At 48.7% G+C, this 25,963-nt stretch overlaps 1 protein-coding gene across 1 annotated transcript in view; it reads right to left on the reverse strand.

The window, feature by feature from the left end:
* LOC115117902 (laminin subunit beta-2-like) overlaps nt 1-25,963 on the reverse strand; it is a 98,060-nt gene that overhangs the window by 26,011 nt on the left and 46,086 nt on the right. The window contains exons 5-11 of the mRNA XM_065005223.1: nt 24,979-25,052; nt 24,661-24,849; nt 24,311-24,374; nt 18,047-18,246; nt 17,053-17,173; nt 16,199-16,387; nt 1,304-1,483 (exon numbers count right to left, since the gene is read on the reverse strand). Coding sequence (XP_064861295.1) covers nt 1,304-1,483; nt 16,199-16,387; nt 17,053-17,173; nt 18,047-18,246; nt 24,311-24,374; nt 24,661-24,849; nt 24,979-25,052 — 1,017 coding nt within the window. The remainder of the gene's footprint in view (nt 1-1,303; nt 1,484-16,198; nt 16,388-17,052; nt 17,174-18,046; nt 18,247-24,310; nt 24,375-24,660; nt 24,850-24,978; nt 25,053-25,963) is intronic.

Genomic DNA, 25,963 nt, shown 5'->3' on the forward strand with positions numbered 1-25,963 from the left:
GAGTTATGGGGCAGGCTGAGGGTGGAGAGCAGGAGTTATGGGGCAGGCTGAGGGGGGAGAGCAGGAGTTATGGGGCAGGCTGAGGGGGAGAGCAGGAGTTATGGGGCAGGCTGAGGGGGAGAGCAGGAGTTATGGGGCAGGCTGAGGGGGAGAGCAGGAGTTATGGGGCAGGCTGGGGGAGAGCAGGAGTTATGGGGCAGGCTGAGGGGGAGAGCAGGAGTTATGGGGGCAGGTTGAGGGGGAGAGCAGGAGTTATGGGGCAGGCTGAGGGGGAGAGCAGGAGTTATGGGGGCAGGCTGAGGGGGAGAGCAGGAGTTATGGGGCAGGCTGAGGGGGAGAGCAGGAGTTATGGGGCAGGCTGAGGGTGGAGAGTAGGAGTTATGGGGCAGGCTGAGGGGGAGAGCAGGAGTTATGGGGCAGGCTGAGGGGGAGAGCAGGAGTTATGGGACAGGCTGAGGGGGAGAGCAGGAGTTATGGGGCAGGCTGAGGGGGAGAGCAGGAGTTATGGGACAGGCTGAGGGGGGAGAGCAGGAGATATGGGGCAGGCTGAGGGGGAGAGCAGGAGTTATGGGACAGGCTGAGGGGGAGAGCAGGAGTTATGGGGCAGGCTGAGGGGGAGAGCAGGAGTTATGGGGGCAGGCTGAGGGGGAAGAGCAGGAGTTATGGGGGCAGGCTGAGGGGGAGAGCAGGAGTTATGGGGGCAGGCTGAGGGGGAGAGCAGGAGTTATGGGGCAGGCTGAGGGGGAGAGCAGGAGTTATGGGGCAGGCTGAGGGGGAGAGCAGGAGTTATGGGACAGGCTGAGGGGGAGAGCAGGAGTTATGGGGCAGGCTGAGGGGGAGAGCAGGAGTTATGGGACAGGCTGAGGGGGAGAGCAGGAGATATGGGGCAGGCTGAGGGGGAGAGCAGGAGTTATGGGACAGGCTGAGGGGGAGAGCAGGAGTTATGGGGCAGGCTGAGGGGGAGAGCAGGAGTTATGGGACAGGCTGAGGGGGAGAGCAGGAGATATGGGGCAGGCTGAGGGGGAGAGCAGGAGTTATGGGGCAGGCTGAGGGGGAGAGCAGGAGTTATGGGGCAGGCTGAGGGGGGGAGAGCAGGAGTTATGGGGGCACAGGGGAACAGAAATATCTACAAAATATAATACATAGGTTTATTCATAGCACTGACGAAACTAAACCTTTTGAACAAAAGATTGCAAAAAAAATCTCTAACATAAAGACCACACAAAATGAGGGTAATTTGTACTTCAATAAGTCCAATTTGTTAGACTGAATCATGACTATACTCCTACTCCTCTCCACTCACCTTGGCAGCCAAGAGGATGGTCTGCACTCAGGCCGAAGAAGCCAGACTTGCATTTGTCACAGCGAGGTCCCTCCACATGGTCCTTGCAGCGGCACTGCCCAGCGACCATGCCCAGGGACGGCTCATCATGCCCGTCACAGATGCCCCCGTTCAGGGAACCATCAGGATCACAGTCACAGGCTTGCAGGATGAAGACAACAAACATCCTGTTAACGCCAAACTTAGAGCTGGAATCCGTAGCGGTGAAACTGACACGCCCATTTGCGATGTTACAACAAAGACGTTACTTCAAAACAATGTCGTATTATTAAATGTGAAGGCTGTTATTTCATCAAATCAATTCTCTATGTGTAATTATTATTACGTGATTAAATTAATAATGTAAACTTTAATTTAACTAGGAAGTCGCGGCACCACAGGAAAAATGTATAGAGTCTCTATTTTCCGAATCGACTCTTCAGATATTTTCATATCTTATGAAAACTGTCGCTTATTAATGAATTACTATTACCTCATCGGTTCTCGTTACTGAACGTAGCAAACCCTTGGATATCTGCATGAACCCTAGCCTAAATGATGAATCAGCGAAATACAAATTGGCTTAAATATTTATTTATTTACTAAATAACTAAATAATCACAGAAATACTTAAACAAACAAACAGTAGATATTTGGGTTACTACATGAGCCAAAGAAAAAATGCCTATATCACGAAATAAAAGGCTTGGTGGACAAAGGAAAGAGGAAAGGGACTCAGAAAAGTGGGAAAGACAAAATGGATTCACTTCACACAGTGGATAATTATATTCATTTAAATGCTAGTCCTTTGCACATGAACGGCCGCTCATTCGAGACTAATTGCAATGTGTTTATATTTACGTCCGTATGTCGTTGTTGTCTTCTCTGTTGGAATCTGGTCCGTCTGCTGGAGAGTCAACTCATCAGAGAGTCTCTGGTTAACTTCCCTAGGAGTCACAATGTCTTCTCTGTTGGAATCTGGTCCGTCTGCTGGAGAGTCAGTTCATCAGAGAGTCTCTGGTTAACTTCCCTAGGAGTCACAATGCCCTTCGTGGTCGTAGCTTTCTCCGCGGCTCTGGATAGTGTCTGTTGTCATGGATACGTCAGGCCTACAGATCGTCGTTGCATAGAATAGATGCTTCCGCGGTTGTTGCTATTCTTGTACTAGACTTACGTAATTTCCAGCTGTAGACCAGTAACTACACGTTTAGGACTTGCTCTTATTCTGTAGTGGTCGATAGTCTCAGAGCTGAACCATATCCAGCTGAGTAGCCAAAACTACACGCTGTCTGGTCTCCTGGGCCTCCAGAGTTGTAGTTCTTAACCATATCCAGCTGAGTAGCCAAAACTACACGCTGTCTGGTCTCCTGGGCCTCCAGAGTTGTAGTTCTTAACCATATCCAGCTGAGTAGTCAAAACTACACGCTGTCTGGTCTCCTGGGCCTCCAGAGTTGTAGTTTTTAACCATATCCAGCTGAGTAGCCAAAACTACACGCTGTCTGGTCTCCTGGGCCTCCAGAGTTGTAGTTCTTAATCATTTCCAGCTGTGTAGCCAAAACTACACGCTGTCTGGTCTCCTGGGCCTCCAGAGTTGTAGTTCTTAACCATTTCCAGCTGTGTAGCCAACACTACAGCTGGATGGTGTCCGTGGCCGATAGAGTTGTAGTTCTTAACCATTTCAACGTGTAGCGACAGCTCCATATTTTCTGTTGTAATGGCCTATAGAGTTGTAGTTCTTAACCATTTCAACGTGTAGCGACAGCTCCATATTTTCTGTTGTAATGGCCTATAGAGTTGTAGTTCTTAACCATTTCAACGTGTAGCGACAGCTCCATATTTTCTGTTGTAATGGCCTATAGAGTTGTAGCCAGTCCAACATGGGGACTCCGTCCCGGCGTTCTTTGACTTAATGTACATTTAGTAGGAAGTGGGTTTTATACTCTGTGGAAGAAGGGGCGGTTCTATGACACGCTCATGAGGGTGTGGCCACTGACTAGTTAAACTTTATTTGAAAATCTATAGAAAGTTAACATCACATTACATATTTTCACAAATAGTTTCTTGTTGAATCACATACGTTTCACAATATTTATATGTGAACCTGACAGCCGGGAAATGTACACTTTAAGAGATACAGTTATGTGTGTTTCTTGTCCTTCATGAGATCACCAAATGAAACACACTCTACATGACTGTCCCTTAAATATCGACAGACCATTCCCACGTTCTCAAAAATAGAAATATTGTTTCATTATTCAAACTTTTGTTGTCCAAGGGTCTCTGTGTTCCACTGTTTACATTCCAATCTCGAACACTACACAGCATAGAGGCAGCGTATTTTATGACTGCCCATTAAACAGCCGACTTCCCGCTCTCCCCCGCTAGGAGATCCCCCTGTAACCTGATCTTTCAGATCATCATAGGAATGTCATGACAACAACCACCAATGTTTTTTCCCCTCTGACATCATCACAAGCACAATACAACAGTAGAATATGTACTATGATGTTTTTGTACCAAGATGCTTGACGCTCCTCTCCTCCTCTTATAAACAGAATATGTTCTTTGTACCAAGATCCTTGACACTCCTCTCCTCTTATAAACAGAATATGTTCTGTGTACCAAGATGCTTGACGCTCCTCTCCGCCTCTTATAAACAGAATATGTTCTGTGTACCAAGATGCTTGAAGCTCCTCTCCTCCTCTTATAAACAGAATATGTTCTGTGTACCAAGATGCTTGAAGCTCCTCTCCTCCTCTTATAAACAGAATATGTTCTTTGTACCAAGATGCTTGACGCTCCTCTCCTCCTCTTATAAACAGAATATGTTCTTTGTACCAAGATGCTTGACACTGCTCTCCTCTTATAAACAGAATATGTTCTTTGTACCAAGATGCTTGACACTCCTCTCCTCTTATAAACAGAATATGTTCTTTGAGCCAAGATGCTTGACGCTGCTCTCCTCTTATAAACAGAATATGTTCTTTGTACCAAGATGCTGGACGCTCCTCTCCTCCTCTTATAAACAGAATATGTTCTTTGTACCAAGATGCTTGACGCTGCTCTCCTCTTATAAACAGAATATGTTCTTTGTACCAAGATGCTTGACACTCCTCTCCTCTTATAAACAGAATATGTTCTTTGAGCCAAGATGCTTGACGCTGCTCTCCTCTTATAAACAGAATATGTTCATTGAGCCAAGATGCTTGACGCTGCTCTCCTCTTATAAACAGAATATGTTCTGTGTACCAAGATGCTTGACGCTCCTCTCCTCTTATAAACAGAATATGTTCATTGAGCCAAGATGCTTGACGCTGCTCTCCTCTTATAAACAGAATATGTTAATTGAGCCAAGATGCTTGACGCTGCTCTCCTCCTCTTATAAACAGAATATGTTCTGTGTACCAAGATGCTTGACGCTCCGCTCCTCCTCTTATAAACAGAATATGTTCTGTGTACCAAGATGCTTGACGCTCCTCTCCTCTTATAAACAGAATATGTTAATTGAGCCAAGATGCTTGACGCTGCTCTCCTCCTCTTATAAACAGAATATGTTCTGTGTACCAAGATGCTTGACGCTCCTCTCCTCCTCTTATAAACAGAATATGTTCTGTGTACCAAGATGCTTGACGCTGCTCTCCTCCTCTTATAAACAGAATATGTTCTGTGTACCAAGATGCTTGACGCTCCTCTCCTCCTCTTATAAACAGAATATGTTCTGTGTACCAAGATGCTTGACGCTGCTCTCCTCCTTTTGTAAACAAAATAAAAACAATAACAAATGCGCCTGCGGGGCGACCAGTTGCTCCGTCTCACCTGCAGATCTCAGCTTTAATAACCATCACGGACACACACACACACTACCGAGAAAACATGGAAACGCAAAATCTCCTGGACATAAAGTGATGGCAGGGTTTCAACGAGAAAATAACCTTCATACGTACCTATCATCACTCATACACAGTCTGATAATGTAAGAAATAGACACACAGTTCCTATGTCCCAGCCCTGAGACGCGATCAGTCGACCCCCTCTACGCACCACTACAGACTCCTGGGTTTCTGATGTATTTGATTCCAGACCCCCTCTACGCACCACTACAGACTCCTGGGTCTCTGAGGTATTTGATTCCAGACCCCCTCTACTCACCACTACAGACTCCTGGGTCTCTGAGGTATTTGATTCCACATCCCCTCTACTCACCACTACAGACTCCTGGGTCTCTGAGGTATTTGATTCCAGACCCCCTCTACGCACCACTACAGACTCCTGGGTCTCTGAGGTATTTGATTCCACATCCCCTCTACTCACCACTAGACTCCTGGGTTTCTGATGTATTTGATTCCAGACCCCCTCTACGCACCACTACAGACTCCTGGGTCGCTGATGTATTTGATTCCAGACCCCCTCTACTCACCACTACAGACTCCTGGGTCGCTGAGGTATTTTATTTCACACCCCCTCTACTCACCACTACAGACTCCTGGGTCTCTGATGTATTTGATTCCAGACCCCCTCTACTCACCACTACAGACTCCTGGGTCTCTGATGTATTTGATTCCAGACCCCCTCTACTCCTGGGTCTCTGAGGTATTTGATTCCACATCCCCTCTACTCACCACTACAGACTCCTGGGTCTCTGAGGTATTTGATTCCAGACCCCCTCTACGCACCACTACAGACTCCTGGGTCTCTGAGGTATTTGATTCCACATCCCCTCTACTCACCACTAGACTCCTGGGTTTCTGATGTATTTTATTTCACACCCCCTCTACTCACCACTACAGACTCCTGGGTCTCTGATGTATTTGATTCCAGACCCCCTCTACTCACCACTACAGACTCCTGGGTCTCTGATGTATTTGATTCCAGACCCCCTCTACTCCTGGGTCTCTGAGGTATTTGATTCCACACCCCCTCTACTCACCACTACAGACTCCTGGGTCTCTGATGTATTTGATTCCAGACCCCCTCTACTCACCACTACAGACTCCTGGGTCTCTGAGGTATTTGATTCCAGACCCCCTCTACTCACCACTACAGACTCCTGGGTCTCTGATGTAATTGATTCCAGACCCCCTCTACTCACCACTACAGACTCCTGGGTCTCTGATGTAATTGATTCCAGACCCCCTCTACTCACCACTACAGACTCCTGGGTCTCTGATGTAATTGATTCCAGACCCCCTCTACTCACCACTACAGACTCCTGGGTCTCTGATGTATTTGATTCCAGACCCCCTCTACTCACCACTACAGACTCCTGGGTCTCTGATGTATTTGATTCCAGACCCCCTCTACTCACCACTACAGACTCCTGGGTCTCTGATGTATTTGATTCCAGACCCCCTCTACTCCTGGGTCTCTGAGGTATTTGATTCCACACCCCCTCTACTCACCACTACAGACTCCTGGGTCTCTGATGTATTTGATTCCAGACCCCCTCTACTCACCACTACAGACTCCTGGGTCTCTGATGTATTTGATTCCAGACCCCCTCTACACACCACTACAGACTCCTGGGTCGCTGATGTATTTGATTCCAGACCCCCTCTACTCACCACTACAGACTCCTGGGTCGCTGATGTATTTTATTTCACACCCCCTCTACTCACCACTACAGACTCCTGGGTCTCTGATGTATTTGATTCCAGACCCCCTCTACTCACCACTACAGACTCCTGGGTCTCTGATGTATTTGATTCCAGACCCCCTCTACTCCTGGGTCTCTGAGGTATTTGATTCCACACCCCCTCTACTCACCACTACAGACTCCTGGGTCTCTGATGTATTTGATTCCAGACCCCCTCTACTCACCACTACAGACTCCTGGGTCTCTGAGGTATTTGATTCCAGACACCCTCTACTCACCACTACAGACTCCTGGGTCTCTGATGTAATTGATTCCAGACCCCCTCTACTCACCACTACAGACTCCTGGGTCTCTGATGTAATTGATTCCAGACCCCCTCTACTCACCACTACAGACTCCTGGGTCTCTGATGTAATTGATTCCAGACCCCCTGTACTCACCACTACAGACTCCTGGGTCTCTGATGTAATTGATTCCAGACCCCCTCTACTCACCACTACAGACTCCTGGGTCTCTGATGTAATTGATTCCAGACCCCCTCTACTCACCACTACAGACTCCTGGGTCTCCGATGTAATTGATTCCAGACCCCCTCTACTCACCACTACAGACTCCTGGGTCTCTGATGTAATTGATTCCAGACCCCCTCTACTCACCACTACAGACTCCTGGGTCTCTGGTGTAATTGATTCCAGACCCCCTCTACTCACCACTACAGACTCCTGGGTCTCTGATGTATTTGATTCCAGACCCCCTCTACTCCTGGGTCTCTGAGGTATTTGATTCCACACCCCCTCTACTCACCACTACAGACTCCTGGGTCTCTGAGGTATTTGATTCCAGACCCCCTCTACGCACCACTACAGACTCCTGGGTCTCTGAGGTATTTGATTCCACATCCCCTCTACTCACCACTAGACTCCTGGGTTTCTGATGTATTTGATTCCAGACCCCCTCTACGCACCACTACAGACTCCTGGGTCTCTGAGGTATTGATTCCACATCCCCTCTACTCACCACTACAGACTCCTGGGTCTCTGAGGTATTTGATTCCAGACCCCCTCTACGCACCACTACAGACTCCTGGGTCTCTGAGGTATTTGATTCCACATCCCCTCTACTCACCACTACAGACTCCTGGGTTTCTGATGTATTTGATTCCAGACCCCCTCTACTCACCACTACAGACTCCTGGGTCGCTGATGTATTTGATTCCAGACCCCCTCTACACACCACTACAGACTCCTGGGTCGCTGATGTATTTGATTCCAGACCCCCTCTACTCACCACTACAGACTCCTGGGTCGCTGAGGTATTTTATTTCACACCCCCTCTACTCACCACTACAGACTCCTGGGTCTCTGATGTATTTGATTCCAGACCCCCTCTACTCACCACTACAGACTCCTGGGTCTCTGATGTATTTGATTCCAGACCCCCTCTACTCCTGGGTCTCTGAGGTATTTGATTCCACACCCCTCTACTCACCACTACAGACTCCTGGGTCTCTGATGTATTTGATTCCAGACCCCCTCTACTCACCACTACAGACTCCTGGGTCTCTGAGGTATTTGATTCCAGACCCCCTCTACTCCTGGGTCTCTGAGGTATTTGATTCCACACCCCCTCTACTCACCACTACAGACTCCTGGGTCTCTGATGTATTTGATTCCAGACCCCCTCTACTCACCACTACATACTCCTGGGTCTCTGAGGTATTTGATTCCAGACCCCCTCTACTCACCACTACAGACTCCTGGGTCTCTGATGTAATTGATTCCAGACCCCCTCTACTCACCACTACAGACTCCTGGGTCTCTGATGTAATTGATTCCAGACCCCCTCTACTCACCACTACAGACTCCTGGGTCTCTGATGTATTTGATTCCAGACCCCCTCTACTCACCACTACAGACTCCTGGGTCTCTGATGTATTTGATTCCAGACCCCCTCTACTCACCACTACAGACTCCTGGGTCTCTGATGTATTTGATTCCAGACCCCCTCTACTCACCACTACAGACTCCTGGGTCTCTGATGTATTTGATTCCAGACCCCCTCTACACACCACTACAGACTCCTGGGTCGCTGATGTATTTGATTCCAGACCCCCTCTACTCACCACTACAGACTCCTGGGTCGCTGAGGTATTTTATTTCACACCCCCTCTACTCACCACTACAGACTCCTGGGTCTCTGATGTATTTGATTCCAGACCCCCTCTACTCACCACTACAGAATCCTGGGTCTCTGATGTATTTGATTCCAGACCCCCTCTACTCCTGGGTCTCTGAGGTATTTGATTCCACACCCCCTCTACTCACCACTACAGACTCCTGGGTCTCTGATGTATTTGATTCCAGACCCCTCTACTCACCACTACAGACTCCTGGGTCTCTGAGGTATTTGATTCCAGACACCCTCTACTCACCACTACAGACTCCTGGGTCTCTGATGTAATTGATTCCAGACCCCCTCTACTCACCACTACAGACTCCTGGGTCTCTGATGTAATTGATTCCAGACCCCCTCTACTCACCACTACAGACTCCTGGGTCTCTGATGTAATTGATTCCAGACCCCCTCTACTCACCACTACAGACTCCTGGGTCTCTGATGTAATTGATTCCAGACCCCCTCTACTCACCACTACAGACTCCTGGGTCTCTGATGTAATTGATTCCAGACCCCTCTACTCACCACTACAGACTCCTGGGTCTCTGATGTAATTGATTCCAGACCCCCTCTACTCACCACTACAGACTCCTGGGTCTCTGATGTAATTGATTCCAGACCCCTCTACTCACCACTACAGACTCCTGGGTCTCTGGTGTAATTGATTCCAGACCCCCTCTACTCACCACTACAGACTCCTGGGTCTCTGATGTAATTGATTCCAGACCCCTCTACTCACCACTACAGACTCCTGGGTCTCTGATGTATTTGATTCCAGACCCCCTCTACTCACCACTACAGACTCCTGGGTCTCTGATGTATTTGATTCCAGACCCCCTACTCACCACTACAGACTCCTGGGTCTCTGATGTATTTGATTCCAGACCCCCTACTCACCACTACAGACTCCTGGGTCTCTGATGTATTTGATTCCAGACCCCCTACTCACCACTACAGACTCCTGGGTCTCTGATGTAATTGATTCCAGACCCCCTCTACTCACCACTACAGACTCCTGGGTCTCTGATGTAATTGATTCCAGACCCCCTCTACTCACCACTACAGACTCCTGGGTCTCTGATGTATTTGATTCCAGACCCCTCTACTCACCACTACAGACTCCTGGGTCTCTGATGTATTTGATTCCAGACCCCCCTCTACTCACCACTACAGACTCCTGGGTCTCTGATGTATTTGATTCCAGACCCCCTCTACTCACCACTACAGACTCCTGGGTCTCTGATGTATTTGATTCCAGACCCCCTCTACTCACCACTACAGACTCCTGGGTCTCTGATGTATTTGATTCCAGACCCCCTCTACTCCTGGGTCTCTGAGGTATTTGATTCCACACCCCTCTACTCACCACTACAGACTCCTGGGTCTCTGATGTATTTGATTCCAGACCCCTCTACTCACCACTACAGACTCCTGGGTCTCTGATGTAATTGATTCCAGACCCCCTCTACACACCACTACAGACTCCTGGGTCGCTGATGTATTTGATTCCAGACCCCCTCTACTCACCACTACAGACTCCTGGGTCGCTGAGGTATTTTATTTCACACCCCCTCTACTCACCACTACAGACTCCTGGGTCTCTGATGTATTTGATTCCAGACCCCCTCTACTCACCACTACAGAATCCTGGGTCTCTGATGTATTTGATTCCAGACCCCCTCTACTCCTGGGTTTCTGAGGTATTTGATTCCACACCCCCTCTACTCACCACTACAGACTCCTGGGTCTCTGATGTATTTGATTCCAGACCCCCTCTACTCACCACTACAGACTCCTGGGTCTCTGAGGTATTTGATTCCAGACACCCTCTACTCACCACTACAGACTCCTGGGTCTCTGATGTAATTGATTCCAGACCCCCTCTACTCACCACTACAGACTCCTGGGTCTCTGATGTAATTGATTCCAGACCCCCTCTACTCACCACTACAGACTCCTGGGTCTCTGATGTAATTGATTCCAGACCCCCTCTACTCACCACTACAGACTCCTGGGTCTCTGATGTAATTGATTCCAGACCCCTCTACTCACCACTACAGACTCCTGGGTCTCTGATGTAATTGATTCCAGACCCCCTCTACTCACCACTACAGACTCCTGGGTCTCTGATGTATTTGATTCCAGACCCCCTCTACTCACCACTACAGACTCCTGGGTCTCTGATGTATTTGATTCCAGACCCCCTCTACGCACCACTACAGACTCCTGGGTCTCTGAGGTATTTGATTCCACATCCCCTCTACTCACCACTACAGACTCCTGGGTCTCTGAGGTATTTGATTCCAGACCCCCTCTACGCACCACTACAGACTCCTGGGTCTCTGAGGTATTTGATTCCACATCCCCTCTACTCACCACTACAGACTCCTGGGTTTCTGATGTATTTGATTCCAGACCCCCTCTACTCACCACTACAGACTCCTGGGTCGCTGATGTATTTGATTCCAGACCCCCTCTACACACCACTACAGACTCCTGGGTCGCTGATGTATTTGATTCCAGACCCCCTCTACTCACCACTACAGACTCCTGGGTCGCTGAGGTATTTTATTTCACACCCCCTCTACTCACCACTACAGACTCCTGGGTCTCTGATGTATTTGATTCCAGACCCCCTCTACTCACCACTACAGACTCCTGGGTCTCTGATGTATTTGATTCCAGACCCCCTCTACTCCTGGGTCTCTGAGGTATTTGATTCCACACCCCCTCTACTCACCACTACAGACTCCTGGGTCTCTGATGTATTTGATTCCAGACCCCCTCTACTCACCACTACAGACTCCTGGGTCTCTGAGGTATTTGATTCCAGACCCCCTCTACTCCTGGGTCTCTGAGGTATTTGATTCCACACCCCCTCTACTCACCACTACAGACTCCTGGGTCTCTGATGTATTTGATTCCAGACCCCCTCTACTCACCACTACATACTCCTGGGTCTCTGAGGTATTTGATTCCAGACCCCCTCTACTCACCACTACAGACTCCTGGGTCTCTGATGTAATTGATTCCAGACCCCCTCTACTCACCACTACAGACTCCTGGGTCTCTGATGTAATTGATTCCAGACCCCCTCTACTCACCACTACAGACTCCTGGGTCTCTGATGTATTTGATTCCAGACCCCTCTACTCACCACTACAGACTCCTGGGTCTCTGATGTATTTGATTCCAGACCCCTCTACTCCTGGGTCTCTGAGGTATTTGATTCCACACCCCCTCTACTCACCACTACAGACTCCTGGGTCTCTGATGTATTTGATTCCAGACCCCCTCTACTCACCACTACAGACTCCTGGGTCTCTGATGTATTTGATTCCAGACCCCCTCTACACACCACTACAGACTCCTGGGTCGCTGATGTATTTGATTCCAGACCCCCTCTACTCACCACTACAGACTCCTGGGTCGCTGAGGTATTTTATTTCACACCCCCTCTACTCACCACTACAGACTCCTGGGTCTCTGATGTATTTGATTCCAGACCCCCTCTACTCACCACTACAGAATCCTGGGTCTCTGATGTATTTGTTTCCAGACCCCCTCTACTCCTGGGTCTCTGAGGTATTTGATTCCACACCCCCTCTACTCACCACTACAGACTCCTGGGTCTCTGATGTATTTGATTCCAGACCCCCTCTACTCACCACTACAGACTCCTGGGTCTCTGATGTAATTGATTCCAGACCCCCTCTACACACCACTACAGACTCCTGGGTCTCTGATGTAATTGATTCCAGACCCCCTCTACTCACCACTACAGACTCCTGGGTCTCTGATGTAATTGATTCCAGACCCCTCTACTCACCACTACAGACTCCTGGGTCTCTGATGTAATTGATTCCAGACCCCCTCTACTCACCACTACAGACTCCTGGGTCTCTGGTGTAATTGATTCCAGACCCCCTCTACTCACCACTACAGACTCCTGGGTCTCTGATGTAATTGATTCCAGACCCCCTCTACTCACCACTACAGACTCCTGGGTCTCTGATGTATTTGATTCCAGACCCCCTCTACTCACCACTACAGACTCCTGGGTCTCTGATGTATTTGATTCCAGACCCCTCTACTCACCACTACAGACTCCTGGGTCTCTGATGTATTTGATTCCAGACCCCCTCTACTCACCACTACAGACTCCTGGGTCTCTGATGTATTTGATTCCAGACCCCCTCTACTCACCACTACAGACTCCTGGGTCTCTGATGTAATTGATTCCAGACCCCCTCTACTCACCACTACAGACTCCTGGGTCTCTGATGTAATTGATTCCAGACCCCCTCTACTCACCACTACAGACTCCTGGGTCTCTGATGTATTTGATTCCAGACCCCCTCTACTCACCACTACAGACTCCTGGGTCTCTGATGTATTTGATTCCAGACCCCCTCTACTCACCACTACAGACTCCTGGGTCTCTGATGTATTTGATTCCAGACCCCCTCTACTCACCACTACAGACTCCTGGGTCTCTGATGTATTTGATTCCAGACCCCTCTACTCACCACTACAGACTCCTGGGTCTCTGATGTATTTGATTCCAGACCCCTCTACTCCTGGGTCTCTGAGGTATTTGATTCCACACCCCTCTACTCACCACTACAGACTCCTGGGTCTCTGATGTATTTGATTCCAGACCCCCTCTACTCACCACTACAGACTCCTGGGTCTCTGATGTAATTGATTCCAGACCCCCTCTACACACCACTACAGACTCCTGGGTCGCTGATGTATTTGATTCCAGACCCCCTCTACTCACCACTACAGACTCCTGGGTCGCTGAGGTATTTTATTTCACACCCCTCTACTCACCACTACAGACTCCTGGGTCTCTGATGTATTTGATTCCAGACCCCCTCTACTCACCACTACAGAATCCTGGGTCTCTGATGTATTTGATTCCAGACCCCCTCTACTCCTGGGTCTCTGAGGTATTTGATTCCACACCCCCTCTACTCACCACTACAGACTCCTGGGTCTCTGATGTATTTGATTCCAGACCCCCTCTACTCACCACTACAGACTCCTGGGTCTCTGATGTAATTGATTCCAGACCCCCTCTACACACCACTACAGACTCCTGGGTCTCTGATGTAATTGATTCCAGACCCCCTCTACTCACCACTACAGACTCCTGGGTCTCTGATGTAATTGATTCCAGACCCCCTCTACTCACCACTACAGACTCCTGGGTCTCTGATGTAATTGATTCCAGACCCCCTCTACTCACCACTACAGACTCCTGGGTCTCTGGTGTAATTGATTCCAGACCCCCTCTACTCACCACTACAGACTCCTGGGTCTCTGATGTAATTGATTCCAGACCCCCTCTACTCACCACTACAGACTCCTGGGTCTCTGATGTATTTGATTCCAGACCCCCTCTACTCACCACTACAGACTCCTGGGTCTCTGATGTATTTGATTCCAGACCCCTCTACTCACCACTACAGACTCCTGGGTCTCTGATGTATTTGATTCCAGACCCCTCTACTCACCACTACAGACTCCTGGGTCTCTGATGTATTTGATTCCAGACCCCTCTACTCACCACTACAGACTCCTGGGTCTCTGATGTAATTGATTCCAGACCCCCTCTACTCACCACTACAGACTCCTGGGTCTCTGATGTAATTGATTCCAGACCCCTCTACTCACCACTACAGACTCCTGGGTCTCTGATGTATTTGATTCCAGACCCCCTCTACTCACCACTACAGACTCCTGGGTCTCTGATGTATTTGATTCCAGACCCCTCTACTCACCACTACAGACTCCTGGGTCTCTGATGTATTTGATTCCAGACCCCCTCTACTCACCACTACAGACTCCTGGGTCTCTGATGTATTTGATTCCAGACCCCCTCTACTCACCACTACAGACTCCTGGGTCTCTGATGTATTTGATTCCAGACCCCCTCTACTCCTGGGTCTCTGAGGTATTTGATTCCACACCCCCTCTACTCACCACTACAGACTCCTGGGTCTCTGATGTATTTGATTCCAGACCCCCTCTACTCACCACTACAGACTCCTGGGTCTCTGATGTAATTGATTCCAGACCCCCTCTACACACCACTACAGACTCCTGGGTCGCTGATGTATTTGATTCCAGACCCCCTCTACTCACCACTACAGACTCCTGGGTCGCTGAGGTATTTTATTTCACACCCCCTCTACTCACCACTACAGACTCCTGGGTCTCTGATGTATTTGATTCCAGACCCCCTCTACTCACCACTACAGAATCCTGGGTCTCTGATGTATTTGATTCCAGACCCCCTCTACTCCTGGGTCTCTGAGGTATTTGATTCCACACCCCCTCTACTCACCACTACAGACTCCTGGGTCTCTGATGTATTTGATTCCAGACCCCCTCTACTCACCACTACAGACTCCTGGGTCTCTGAGGTATTTGATTCCAGACACCCTCTACTCACCACTACAGACTCCTGGGTCTCTGATGTAATTGATTCCAGACCCCTCTACTCACCACTACAGACTCCTGGGTCTCTGATGTAATTGATTCCAGACCCCCTCTACTCACCACTACAGACTCCTGGGTCTCTGATGTAATTGATTCCAGACCCCCTCTACTCACCACTACAGACTCCTGGGTCTCTGATGTAATTGATTCCAGACCCCTCTACTCACCACTACAGACTCCTGGGTCTCTGATGTAATTGATTCCAGACCCCCTCTACTCACCACTACAGACTCCTGGGTCTCTGATGTAATTGATTCCAGACCCCCTCTACTCACCACTACAGACTCCTGGGTCTCTGGTGTAATTGATTCCAGACCCCCTCTACTCACCACTACAGACTCCTGGGTCTCTGATGTAATTGATTCCAGACCCCCTCTACTCACCACTACAGACTCCTGGGTCTCTGATGTATTTGATTCCAGACCCCCTCTACTCACCACTACAGACTCCTGGGTCTCTGATGTATTTGATTCCAGACCCCCTCTACTCACCACTACAGACTCCTGGGTCTCTGATGTATTTGATTCCAGACCCCCTCTACTCACCACTACAGACTCCTGGGTCTCTGATGTATTTGATTCCAGACCCCCTCTACTCACCACTACAGACTCCTGGGTCTCTGATGTCCCTGCTGGGGTTCAGGTAATAGAAGGGTTTACACATCTCACAAGTGTGTCCCATGGTGTTGTGGAGACAGTCATCACAGACGCCACCGTTGGCATTGCCCGTGGACAGGTACACCGCCATGTCAAAGTGACACTGGTTGGAGTGACCATTACAGTTGCATTCTGGGTTGAGACAAATGGACAGATATTAAAACATGAAATTAAGATTTGGTTACAATCTCATTCTATTGGATTTTGACTACTGCTGTGTGATGAGTAACTGATGAGTAGGAGATTAATACGAAATGTAATGTTTCTTGTTATGGTAATCAAGATTGGAGTCTCATTCCTTTGGTTATGACTTTTGACTGGTTTGCTCATTATAATATTCAGTGATGTGTTGCAGATTAGAGATGTTCCTTCTCATGGTGTGCTCATTATAATATTCAGTGATGTGTTGCAGATTAGAGATGTTCCTTCTCATGGTGTGCTCATTATAATATTCAGTGATGTGTTGCAGATTAGAGATGTTCCTTCTCATGGTTTGCTCATTATAATATTCAGTGATGTGTTGCAGATTAGAGATGTTCCTTCTCATGGTTTGCTCATTATAATATTCAGTGATGTGTTGCAGATTAGAGATGTTCCTTCTCATGGTGTGCTCATTATAATATTCAGTGATGTGTTGCAGATTAGAGATGTTCCTTCTCATGGTGTGCTCATTATAATATTCAGTGATGTGTTGCAGATTAGAGATGTTCCTTCTCATGGTTTGCTCATTATAATATTCAGTGATGTGTTGCAGATTAGAGATGTTTCTTCTCATAGTGTGCTCTACCACCACTCACTCTTGCAGGCGTTGGTGTTGCGTCCCTCAGCCGGTCTCCAGGGCACGTCGTTATGGAAGTCGTCACACAGCTCACAGTTCAGACCCTTGGTGTTGTGCTTACACACACACCTCCCGTGGACCTGAGAGACAGAGAGGCTGAATTAGTCCCAGAGGATTCTAAACAAACCCTCCCATGGACCTGCGAGACAGAGAGGCTGAATTAGTCCCAGAGGATCCTAAACACACCCTCCCATGGACCTGAGAGACAGAGAGGCTGAATTAGTCCCAGAGGATCCTAAACAAACCCTCCCATGGACCTGAGAGACAGAGAGGCTGAATTAGTCCCAGAGGATCCTAAACACACCCTCCCATGGACCTGAGAGACAGAGAGGCTGAATTAGTCCCAGAGGATTCTAAACAAACCCTCCCATGGACCTGCGAGACAGAGAGGCTGAATTAGTCCCAGAGGATCCTAAACACACCCTCCCATGGACCTGAGAGACAGAGAGGCTGAATTAGTCCCAGAGGATCCTAAACAAACCCTCCCATGGACCTGAGAGACAGAGAGGCTGAATTAGTCCCAGAGGATCCTAAACACACCCTCCCATGGACCTGAGAGACAGAGAGGCTGAATTCGTCCCAGAGGATCCTAAACAAACCCTCCCATGGACCTGAGAGACAGAGAGGCAGAATTAGTCCCAGAGGATTCTAAACACACCCTCTCATGGACCTGAGAGACAGAGAGGCTGAATTAGTCCCAGAGGATCCTAAACACACCCTCCCATGGACCTGAGAGACAGAGAGGCTGAATTAGTCCCAGAGGATCCTAAACACACCCTCCCATGGACCTGAGAGACAGAGATGCTGAATTAGTCCCAGAGGATCCTGAACAAACCCTCCCATTCTAACTCCGTTTGCATAGTCACCTCTGTTTTCAGACAACAGCAATCTTTATAGGGTAGTTCTTCCTCCATACAGCATGGGGGCAGTGCTGTGTTCCTTCACTTACTCACCATGCCCTCCTCATCCTTGATCCCATCGATGGGGGCACACTCGGAGGCGTGGCCATAGCAGAAGCAGTTGCCGCGGACGATCAGCTCATACATGGCGTAGTAGTACTTCTCCTTGATCTCCACGCGGGAGTCCAGCAGGTTGTCACCCAGGGTGTGCAGCTTGGTGAAGTTCACACGCAGGTTAGTGATCTTCAGCTGATCTACACGATGCAGGCAGAGGAGGAGAAGACAGGAAGGGGGCGAGACAGACAGACAGATTAGGAGGTATACAACAAGCTTTATGAACATCCTAATTCCTATCCTTCAAAGCCAAAGGAAAGGCTCCCGCCAAACCATCAATTACACCATCAATTATGACAGCCCTGAGCGTCAGTTTCTGAGTGTTACAGGCAATGTTTCAGTGCATGGTTATGGATGTTTTTTAAATAATGTTTTGTCACATACAGTACACCGGATAAGTACAGTGAAATGTGTTGTGTTACAGGGTTAGCCATAGCAGTACGGCGCCCCTCGAGCAAATTTAGGTTAAGTGCCTTGCTCAGGGGAACATCGACAGATATTTCACCTTGCCTCTCTCGCCTTCTCTCTCCACTTCAACTTAGCGTTTAAACACAAACTAGACGGTCATTTCCCATGAATAAAAATTGGTGGGACTTGCTTTAACTCTTTACAAGTATTTTGTGGTAGTGGAAGATGTTTAAAATTTTTAATTTAAGCCAAGAAGTTAATATAGTCCATGTTAAAATGTAGTAAAAAATAAATGGTCTAATTACTTTGATAGACTACATTATCACCATTCTTAATTTTTTTATTTTACCTTTATTTAACTAGGCAAGTCAGTTAAGAACAAATTCTTATTTTCAATGACGGCCTAGGAACAGTGGGTTAACTGCCTGTTCAGGGGCAGAACGACAGATGTGTACCTTGTCAGCTCAGGGGTTTGAACTTGTAACCTTCCGGTTACTAGTCCAACGCTCTAACCACTAGGCTACCCTGCCGCCTCCACACTCTAACCACTAGACTACCCTGCCGCCTCTACGCTCTAACCACTAGGCTTCCCTGCCACCGCCACACTCTAACCACTAGGCTACCCTGCCACCTCTACGCTCTAACCACTAGGCTACCCTGCCACCTCCACACTCTAACCACTAGGCTACCCTGCCACCTCCACACTCTAACCACTAGGCTACCCTGCCACCTCTACACTCTAACCACTAGGCTACCCTGCCACCTCTACACTCTAACCACTAGGCTACCCTGCCACCTCCACACTCTAACCACTAGGCTACCTTGCCACCTCTACACTCTAACCACTAGGCTACCCTGCCACCTCTACACTCTAACCACTAGGCTACCCTGCCACCTCTACACTCTAACCACTAGGCTACCCTGCCACCTCTACACTCTAACCACTAGGCTACCCTGCCACCTCTACACTCTAACCACTAGGCTACCCTGCCACCTCCACACTCTAACCACTAGGCTTCCCTGCCACCTCTACACTCTAACCACTAGGCTACCCTGCCACCTCCACACTCTAACCACTAGGCTACCCTGCCACCTCTACACTCTAACCACTAGGCTTCCCTGCCACCTCTACACTCTAACCACTAGGCTACCCTGCCACCTCTACACTCTAACCACTAGGCTACCCTGCCGCCTCTACACTCTAACCACTAGGCTACCTTGCCACCTCTACACTCTAACCACTAGGCTACCCTGCCACCTCTACACTCTAACCACTAGGCTACCCTGCCACCTCCACACTCTAACCACTAGGCTACCCTGCCACCTCTACACTCTAACCACTAGGCTACCCTGCCACCTCTACACTCTAACCACTAGGCTACCCTGCCACCTCTACACTCTAACCACTAGGCTTCCCTGCCACCTCTACACTCTAACCACTAGGCTACCCTGAAGTGTTAGACAGTTAGAACACATATTTCATCACAAATAATTACAGTCAGACTGGCCTACTACACCTGTATACAGTCTCATACTAGAATACCACAGTAAGCTGTAACAATACACATCAAATCAAATGTATTTATAAAGCCCTGCGTACATCAGCTGATATCTCAAAGTGCTGTACAGAAACCCAGCCTAAAACCCCAAACAGCAAGCAATGCAGGACAGAATACAAGGAGACATGGGTGAAGTTAAAAATAAGTGAAAAATAAATAAAAACTTCAACCATACATTAACTTCATAATCAAATCTTAATAAAATACCAACACCAAAGGATAAAACTGAAGGTGTTGATGGTGTCTGTGTCTGTGGGAGGGGGGGGGGGAATAATCGGGAGTAGCTATGGCTGTTCTGATATCAGATTTGAATATCAGAAAAGTAGATCGAGGTGCCATACCGGTCAAGTTTTTGTTGAGAAAAGGGGTCAAGGTAGCTGTTTAGCGTCTAAAGTCACAATGTTTACTCATTCTCTCATGCTTCGAATTTGAAAGTCCTGAAAAGTTCCACGGTAGTTAATTCAACAGTGGGAAGTTCGCTAAATTAGTTGATGTGGTTCCTAAAAACAGCTGTACCTCTTGATTGGTAGTAGATACTTATGTTATTTTTTTCCCCAGAAGGTGGTCAAAACGGCAGTTGTTTGAAAAACTTAAGACGAAAAGTTGTCGATGTGATTACTTAAACAGCTGTATATCGTTAGATCTGTACAATATATTTCTGTTCCGATTCCAGATTAGAATAGCAGAGAAGAGAACAAAGATGTCATACCCTCTACATTTTTGTCTAACTTGTTCGGAAAGTGGTCAAAGTAACTCATTTGTGTCAAAGTTGCATTGTTGCATTTACAGTGTATGGAAGTTGGAAGTCATGATGTCACAACGGGGAGGTTTAGAATGTTGAAAGAAGTCACAATATTCACACCTCTAAAGCTAAAAATCTGTGCTTTGAGGCGGCTACATTCACTATACTCTGACGAAATACATTTTTAGTATTCTCTGTGTGGTTACTTCCATTACCTCCCTCTATTTGACTACCATACAGTTTCAACAGTTACTGTTTCATTAACGGAAGTAAAAGAAGAACAGAGAGAGAGAGAGAGTTACTCTGTTACAGTCAACTACAGTGAAAACGAGAGAGAGGTGAGAGGGGCAGCCTCAAATCCATTGCTCCTATCAGTGCTCCTGGGCTATCTGAGCGTATCCTTTCTCACACACAGAAGAGGTCTGTTCTCTGGACCTTGACAGGCAAAACACCACTCCCTTCAATCAGTTCCACAGGGCTTTGTGGAATATCAGGCTTTTGCCAGCACCACAATGAGCCATGTCCAACTCTTAGGAATATCAGTCAGGCCACTGCTAAAGTCATTTCAGTGGTATTATTAACATACTAATGTACCTTCTGCCCAAAGCTCCCCCAACATCCCTGACAGGATTACCTCGATCCTCTTTAAGCTATCTTGCTGTGTAGGATCTCTGCGTGGGAAAGTGCTCAAACGAAACCATACTAAACTGTAGGCATTCTGTAACCGTATACCAGTCCTGACAGTCAGGCTTCATATCGCCCTTCTCTCCTCTAAGACATCCTCCGTCCGTGTTGATATTCTGTGGCACGCTAACAGATCCCACCGTTTCCATTACAGAGGGAACACATCAGGTTTCAGCACTTTAAATCACTGAACGCTCTAAAAATATGTCTCTCTCTCTCTCTCTCTCTCTCTCTCTCTCTCTCTCTCTCTCTCTCTCTGTCAAACTGGAGCTAACGCCGATATCGCCAATATGTACCATAAGGGAGAGCTAATGAGTGACTTAAACTCAAGTTCCCTTATTAAACAAGTGTAGATTATTAATGATCTTGGCAGTGCGCTCGCTACTCATTCAGAGTGTGTCCGTCTGGACAACGTGGAACCATAACCAGTTAAAGGGTCGGGGTCAGCCTGTACCTTGGTTTCATTAAGACTCTGAAGAACAGAACCTCCCCTGGCACTACTTAGGAAAGGCTGCTCTTGTTCCTGAGAAAACAGTGAAGCCATGCCAGTGGAAACATAAGGGACAGCTTGTGTGGGGGAGAGACAGCAGCTGTTCTTTACATTTCGCTACTTTCCCATAGTAGACAAGGCGTCAGACCTCAGATCAGAGAGCAGAGCAGCCCGTCATGGTCCATTATGTTTAGGGATTGTATGAGCATGGCTGATTGATATTAGCATATGACAGGGTGGCAGTTGCTGTATCATGTAGGTCAGGGTTCTCCAACCCTGTTCCTGGAGAGCTACACTCCTGTAGGTTCACAGCAGGGTTCTCCAACCCTTTTCCTGGAGAGCTACACTCCTGTAGGTTCACACCAGGGCTCTTCAACCCTGTTCCTGTAGAGCTACCCTCCTGTAGGTTCACACCAGGGCTCTTCAACCCTGTTCCTGGAGAGCTACCCTCCTGTAGGTTCACACCAGGGCTCTTCAACCCTGTTCCTGGAGAGCTACCCTCCTGTAGGTTCACACCAGGGCTCTCCAACCATGTTCCTGGAGAGCTACCCTCCTGTAGGTTCACACCAGGGCTCTCCAACCATGTTCCTGGAGAGCTACCCTCCTGTAGGTTCACACCAGGGTTCTCTAACCCTGTTCCTGGAGAGCTACCCTCCTGTAGGTTCACACTCCATCCCTGTTCCTGGAGAGCTACCCTCCTGTAGGTTCACACCAGGGCTCTTCAACCCTGTTCCTGGAGAGCTACCCTCCTGTAGGTGCACACCAGGGCTCTTCAACCCTGTTCCTGAAGAGCTACCCTCCTGTAGGTTCACACCAGGGTTCTCCAACCCTGTTCCTGGAGAGCTACCCTCCTGTAGGTTCACACCAGGGCTCTTCAACCCTGTTCCTGGAGAGCTACCCTCCTGTAGGTTCACACCAGGGCTCTCCAACCCTGTTCCTGGAGAGCTACCCTGCTGTAGGTTCACACCAGGGCTCTCCAACCATGTTCCTGGAGAGCTACCCTCCTGTAGGTTCACACCAGGGTTCTCCAACCCTGTTCCTGGAGAGCTACCCTCCTGTAGGTTCACACCAGGACTCTTCAACCCTGTTCCTGGAGAGCTACCCTCCTGTAGGTTTACACTCCATCCCTGTTCCTGGAGAGCTACCCTCCTGTAGGTTCACACCAGGGCTCTTCAACCCTGTTCCTGGAGAGCTACCCTCCTGTAGGTGCACACCAGGGCTCTTCAACCCTGTTCCTGGAGAGCTACCCTCCTGTAGGTTCACACCAGGGTTCTCCAACCCTGTTCCTGGAGAGCTACCCTCCTGTAGGTTCACACCAGGGCTCTTCAACCCTGTTCCTGGAGAGCTACCCTCCTGTAGGTTCACACCAGGGCTCTTCAACCCTGTTCCTGGAGAGCTACCCTCCTGTAGGTTCACACCAGGGCTCTCCAACCCTGTTCCTGGAGAGCTACCCTCCTGTAGGTTCACACCAGGGCTCTCCAACCATGTTCCTGGAGAGCTACCCTCCTGTAGGTTCACACCAGGGCTCTCCAACCATGTTCCTGGAGAGCTACCCTCCTGTAGGTTCACACCAGGGTTCTCCAACCCTGTTCCTGGAGAGCTACCCTCCTGTAGGTTCACACCAGGGCTCTTCAACCCTGTTCCTGGAGAGCTACCCTCCTGTAGGTTTACACTCCAACCCTGTTCCTGGAGAGCTACCCTCCTGTAGGTTCACACCAGGGCTCTTCAACCCTGTTCCTGGAGAGCTACCCTCCTGTAGGTGCACACCAGGGCTCTTCAACCCTGTTCCTGGAGAGCTACCCTCCTGTAGGTTCACACCAGGGTTCTCCAACCCTGTTCCTTGAGAGCTACCCTCCTGTAGGTTCACACCAGGGCTCTCCAACCATGTTCCTGGAGAGCTACCCTCCTGTAGGTTCACACCAGGGCTCTCCAACCATGTTCCTGGAGAGCTACCCTCCTGTAGGTTCACACCAGGGTTCTCCAACCCTGTTCCTGGAGAGCTACCCTCCTGTAGGTTCACACCAGGGCTCTTCAACCCTGTTCCTGGAGAGCTACCCTCCTGTAGGTTTACACTCCAACCCTGTTCCTGGAGAGCTACACTCCTGTAGGTTCACACCAGGGCTCTTCAACCCTGTTCCTGGAGAGCTACCCTCCTGTAGGTGCACACCAGGGCTCTTCAACCCTGTTCCTGGAGAGCTACCCTCCTGTAGGTGCACACCAGGGTTCTCCAACCCTGTTCCTGGAGAGCTACCCTCCATGTGAATTTGGCTTTACATGGAGTAAGCGGTTGCCAGTTGTAGTGACTGCTGACGGTCTCTTACTCTGAATGTTGGGGCTGTAGGGGTCCTCAATGTGGATGGCAGGGTCCAAAACTCTGTAGATGGCCTGGAGGAAGATGAGGGACACGACAGGTGGTTGAATGACATCTACATTTATGGATATATTAATATATACTGTATGTCCTGTAAGGCTCAGTTGGTAGAGAATGGTGCTTGAAAGGCCAGGATTGTGGGTTCAATTCCTGGGGTCACCTATACACAAAATGTATGCACCCATGACTACGTCGCTTTGAATAAAGGCGTCTACTAAATGGCATATATTGCAGTATACTTATATTACTATAGAACACTAGTAATAGTGATTCTCTATATCTCTAGCCAATCAGACTCACCTCTCCCTCTGTGGATGGCTCGATGTCAGAGTAGCGGGACTCACAGGTGACATCATCCACCTTGCGCAGGGGACCTTTGGATATCCCGGGGAAGACCGAGGCACAGTCGTAGGCAAAGTAGCGGTACACCTGCCAGTTACGTCCAAAATCTGCCGATCGCTCAATCACCATGGCTGCTGGGCGAAACGTCTGTGTGACAGGAGAGGAATGAGATGTGTGTAGACACATTTGATGAAGGCACAGAGCATTTCCACATGATGCATACATTTCACACACTTCTAAAGGTTAATGCTTTAAGTGCTCCGTGGCGTATCTCACCTTGAAGGTCATGATTAGATGAGTGAAATGGAATTCTGCCTCAAGGTCCAGTTGAATGAAGACATCAGCCTTTCCTGAAGACAAAACGAGAGAGAGAGAGAGAGAGAGAGAGAGAGAGAGAGAGAGAGAGAGAGGAGAGGGAGAGGGAGAGAGGGAGAAAGGGAGAGAAAGAGAAATGGAGAGAAAGAGAAATGGAGAGAGAGGGAGAGAGAGAGAGGGAGAGAGAGAGAGAGGGAGAGAGGGAGAAAGGGAAAGAGAGAAAGAGAGAGAGAGAGAAGGAGAGGGAGAGGAGGAGAGAGGGAGAGAGGGAGAGAGAGAGGGAGAGAAAGGGAGAGGGAGAGAGAGATGGAGAAAGGGAGGGAGAGAGAGAGAGAGAAGGAGAGAGAGAAAGAGAGAGAGAGAGGGAGAGGGAGAGGGAGAAAGGGAGAAAGGGAGAGAAAGAGAAAGGGAGAGAGGGAGAGAGAGAGAGAGAGAGAGAGAGAGAGAGAGAGAGAGGGAGAAAGGGAGAGAGAGAGAAGAGAGAGAGAAAGAGAGGGAGAGGGAGAGGAGGAGAGAGGGAGAGAGGGAGAGAGAGAGGGAGAGGGAGAGAGGGAGAGGGGGAGAGAGAGAGGGAGAGGGAGAGAAAGGGAGAGGGAGAGAGGGAGAGGGAGAGAGAGAGAGAAAGGGAGAGAGAGAGAAAGGGAGAGGGAGAGAGGGAGGGAGGTTATGTCAAGCTTTATGGTGTTGCTATTAAATATATTTAAGTACATTTAAACAACCTGTCATTCATCGTGTCAATCTGTCTGTTACAGGAAATGTAGCCATGTTTTCACCACAGTGAACTCAACTACCAGTCTTAAGGGAACCCCTGTCTGTCTCTTGGCTTGAGTAATGGCATCTGAACAGGAAAAAAACATTCACGTCTCGACTGGAGACACGGCCCACCACATGGCTAAGCCCATACACTTCCTGATCACCATCCATCCTGGGGAACCACTTGAGTTGG

Source organism: Oncorhynchus nerka, linkage group LG20 (assembly GCF_034236695.1).
Source record: "Oncorhynchus nerka isolate Pitt River linkage group LG20, Oner_Uvic_2.0, whole genome shotgun sequence".
In the NCBI taxonomy this organism is placed as follows: Eukaryota; Metazoa; Chordata; class Actinopteri; order Salmoniformes; family Salmonidae; genus Oncorhynchus; species Oncorhynchus nerka.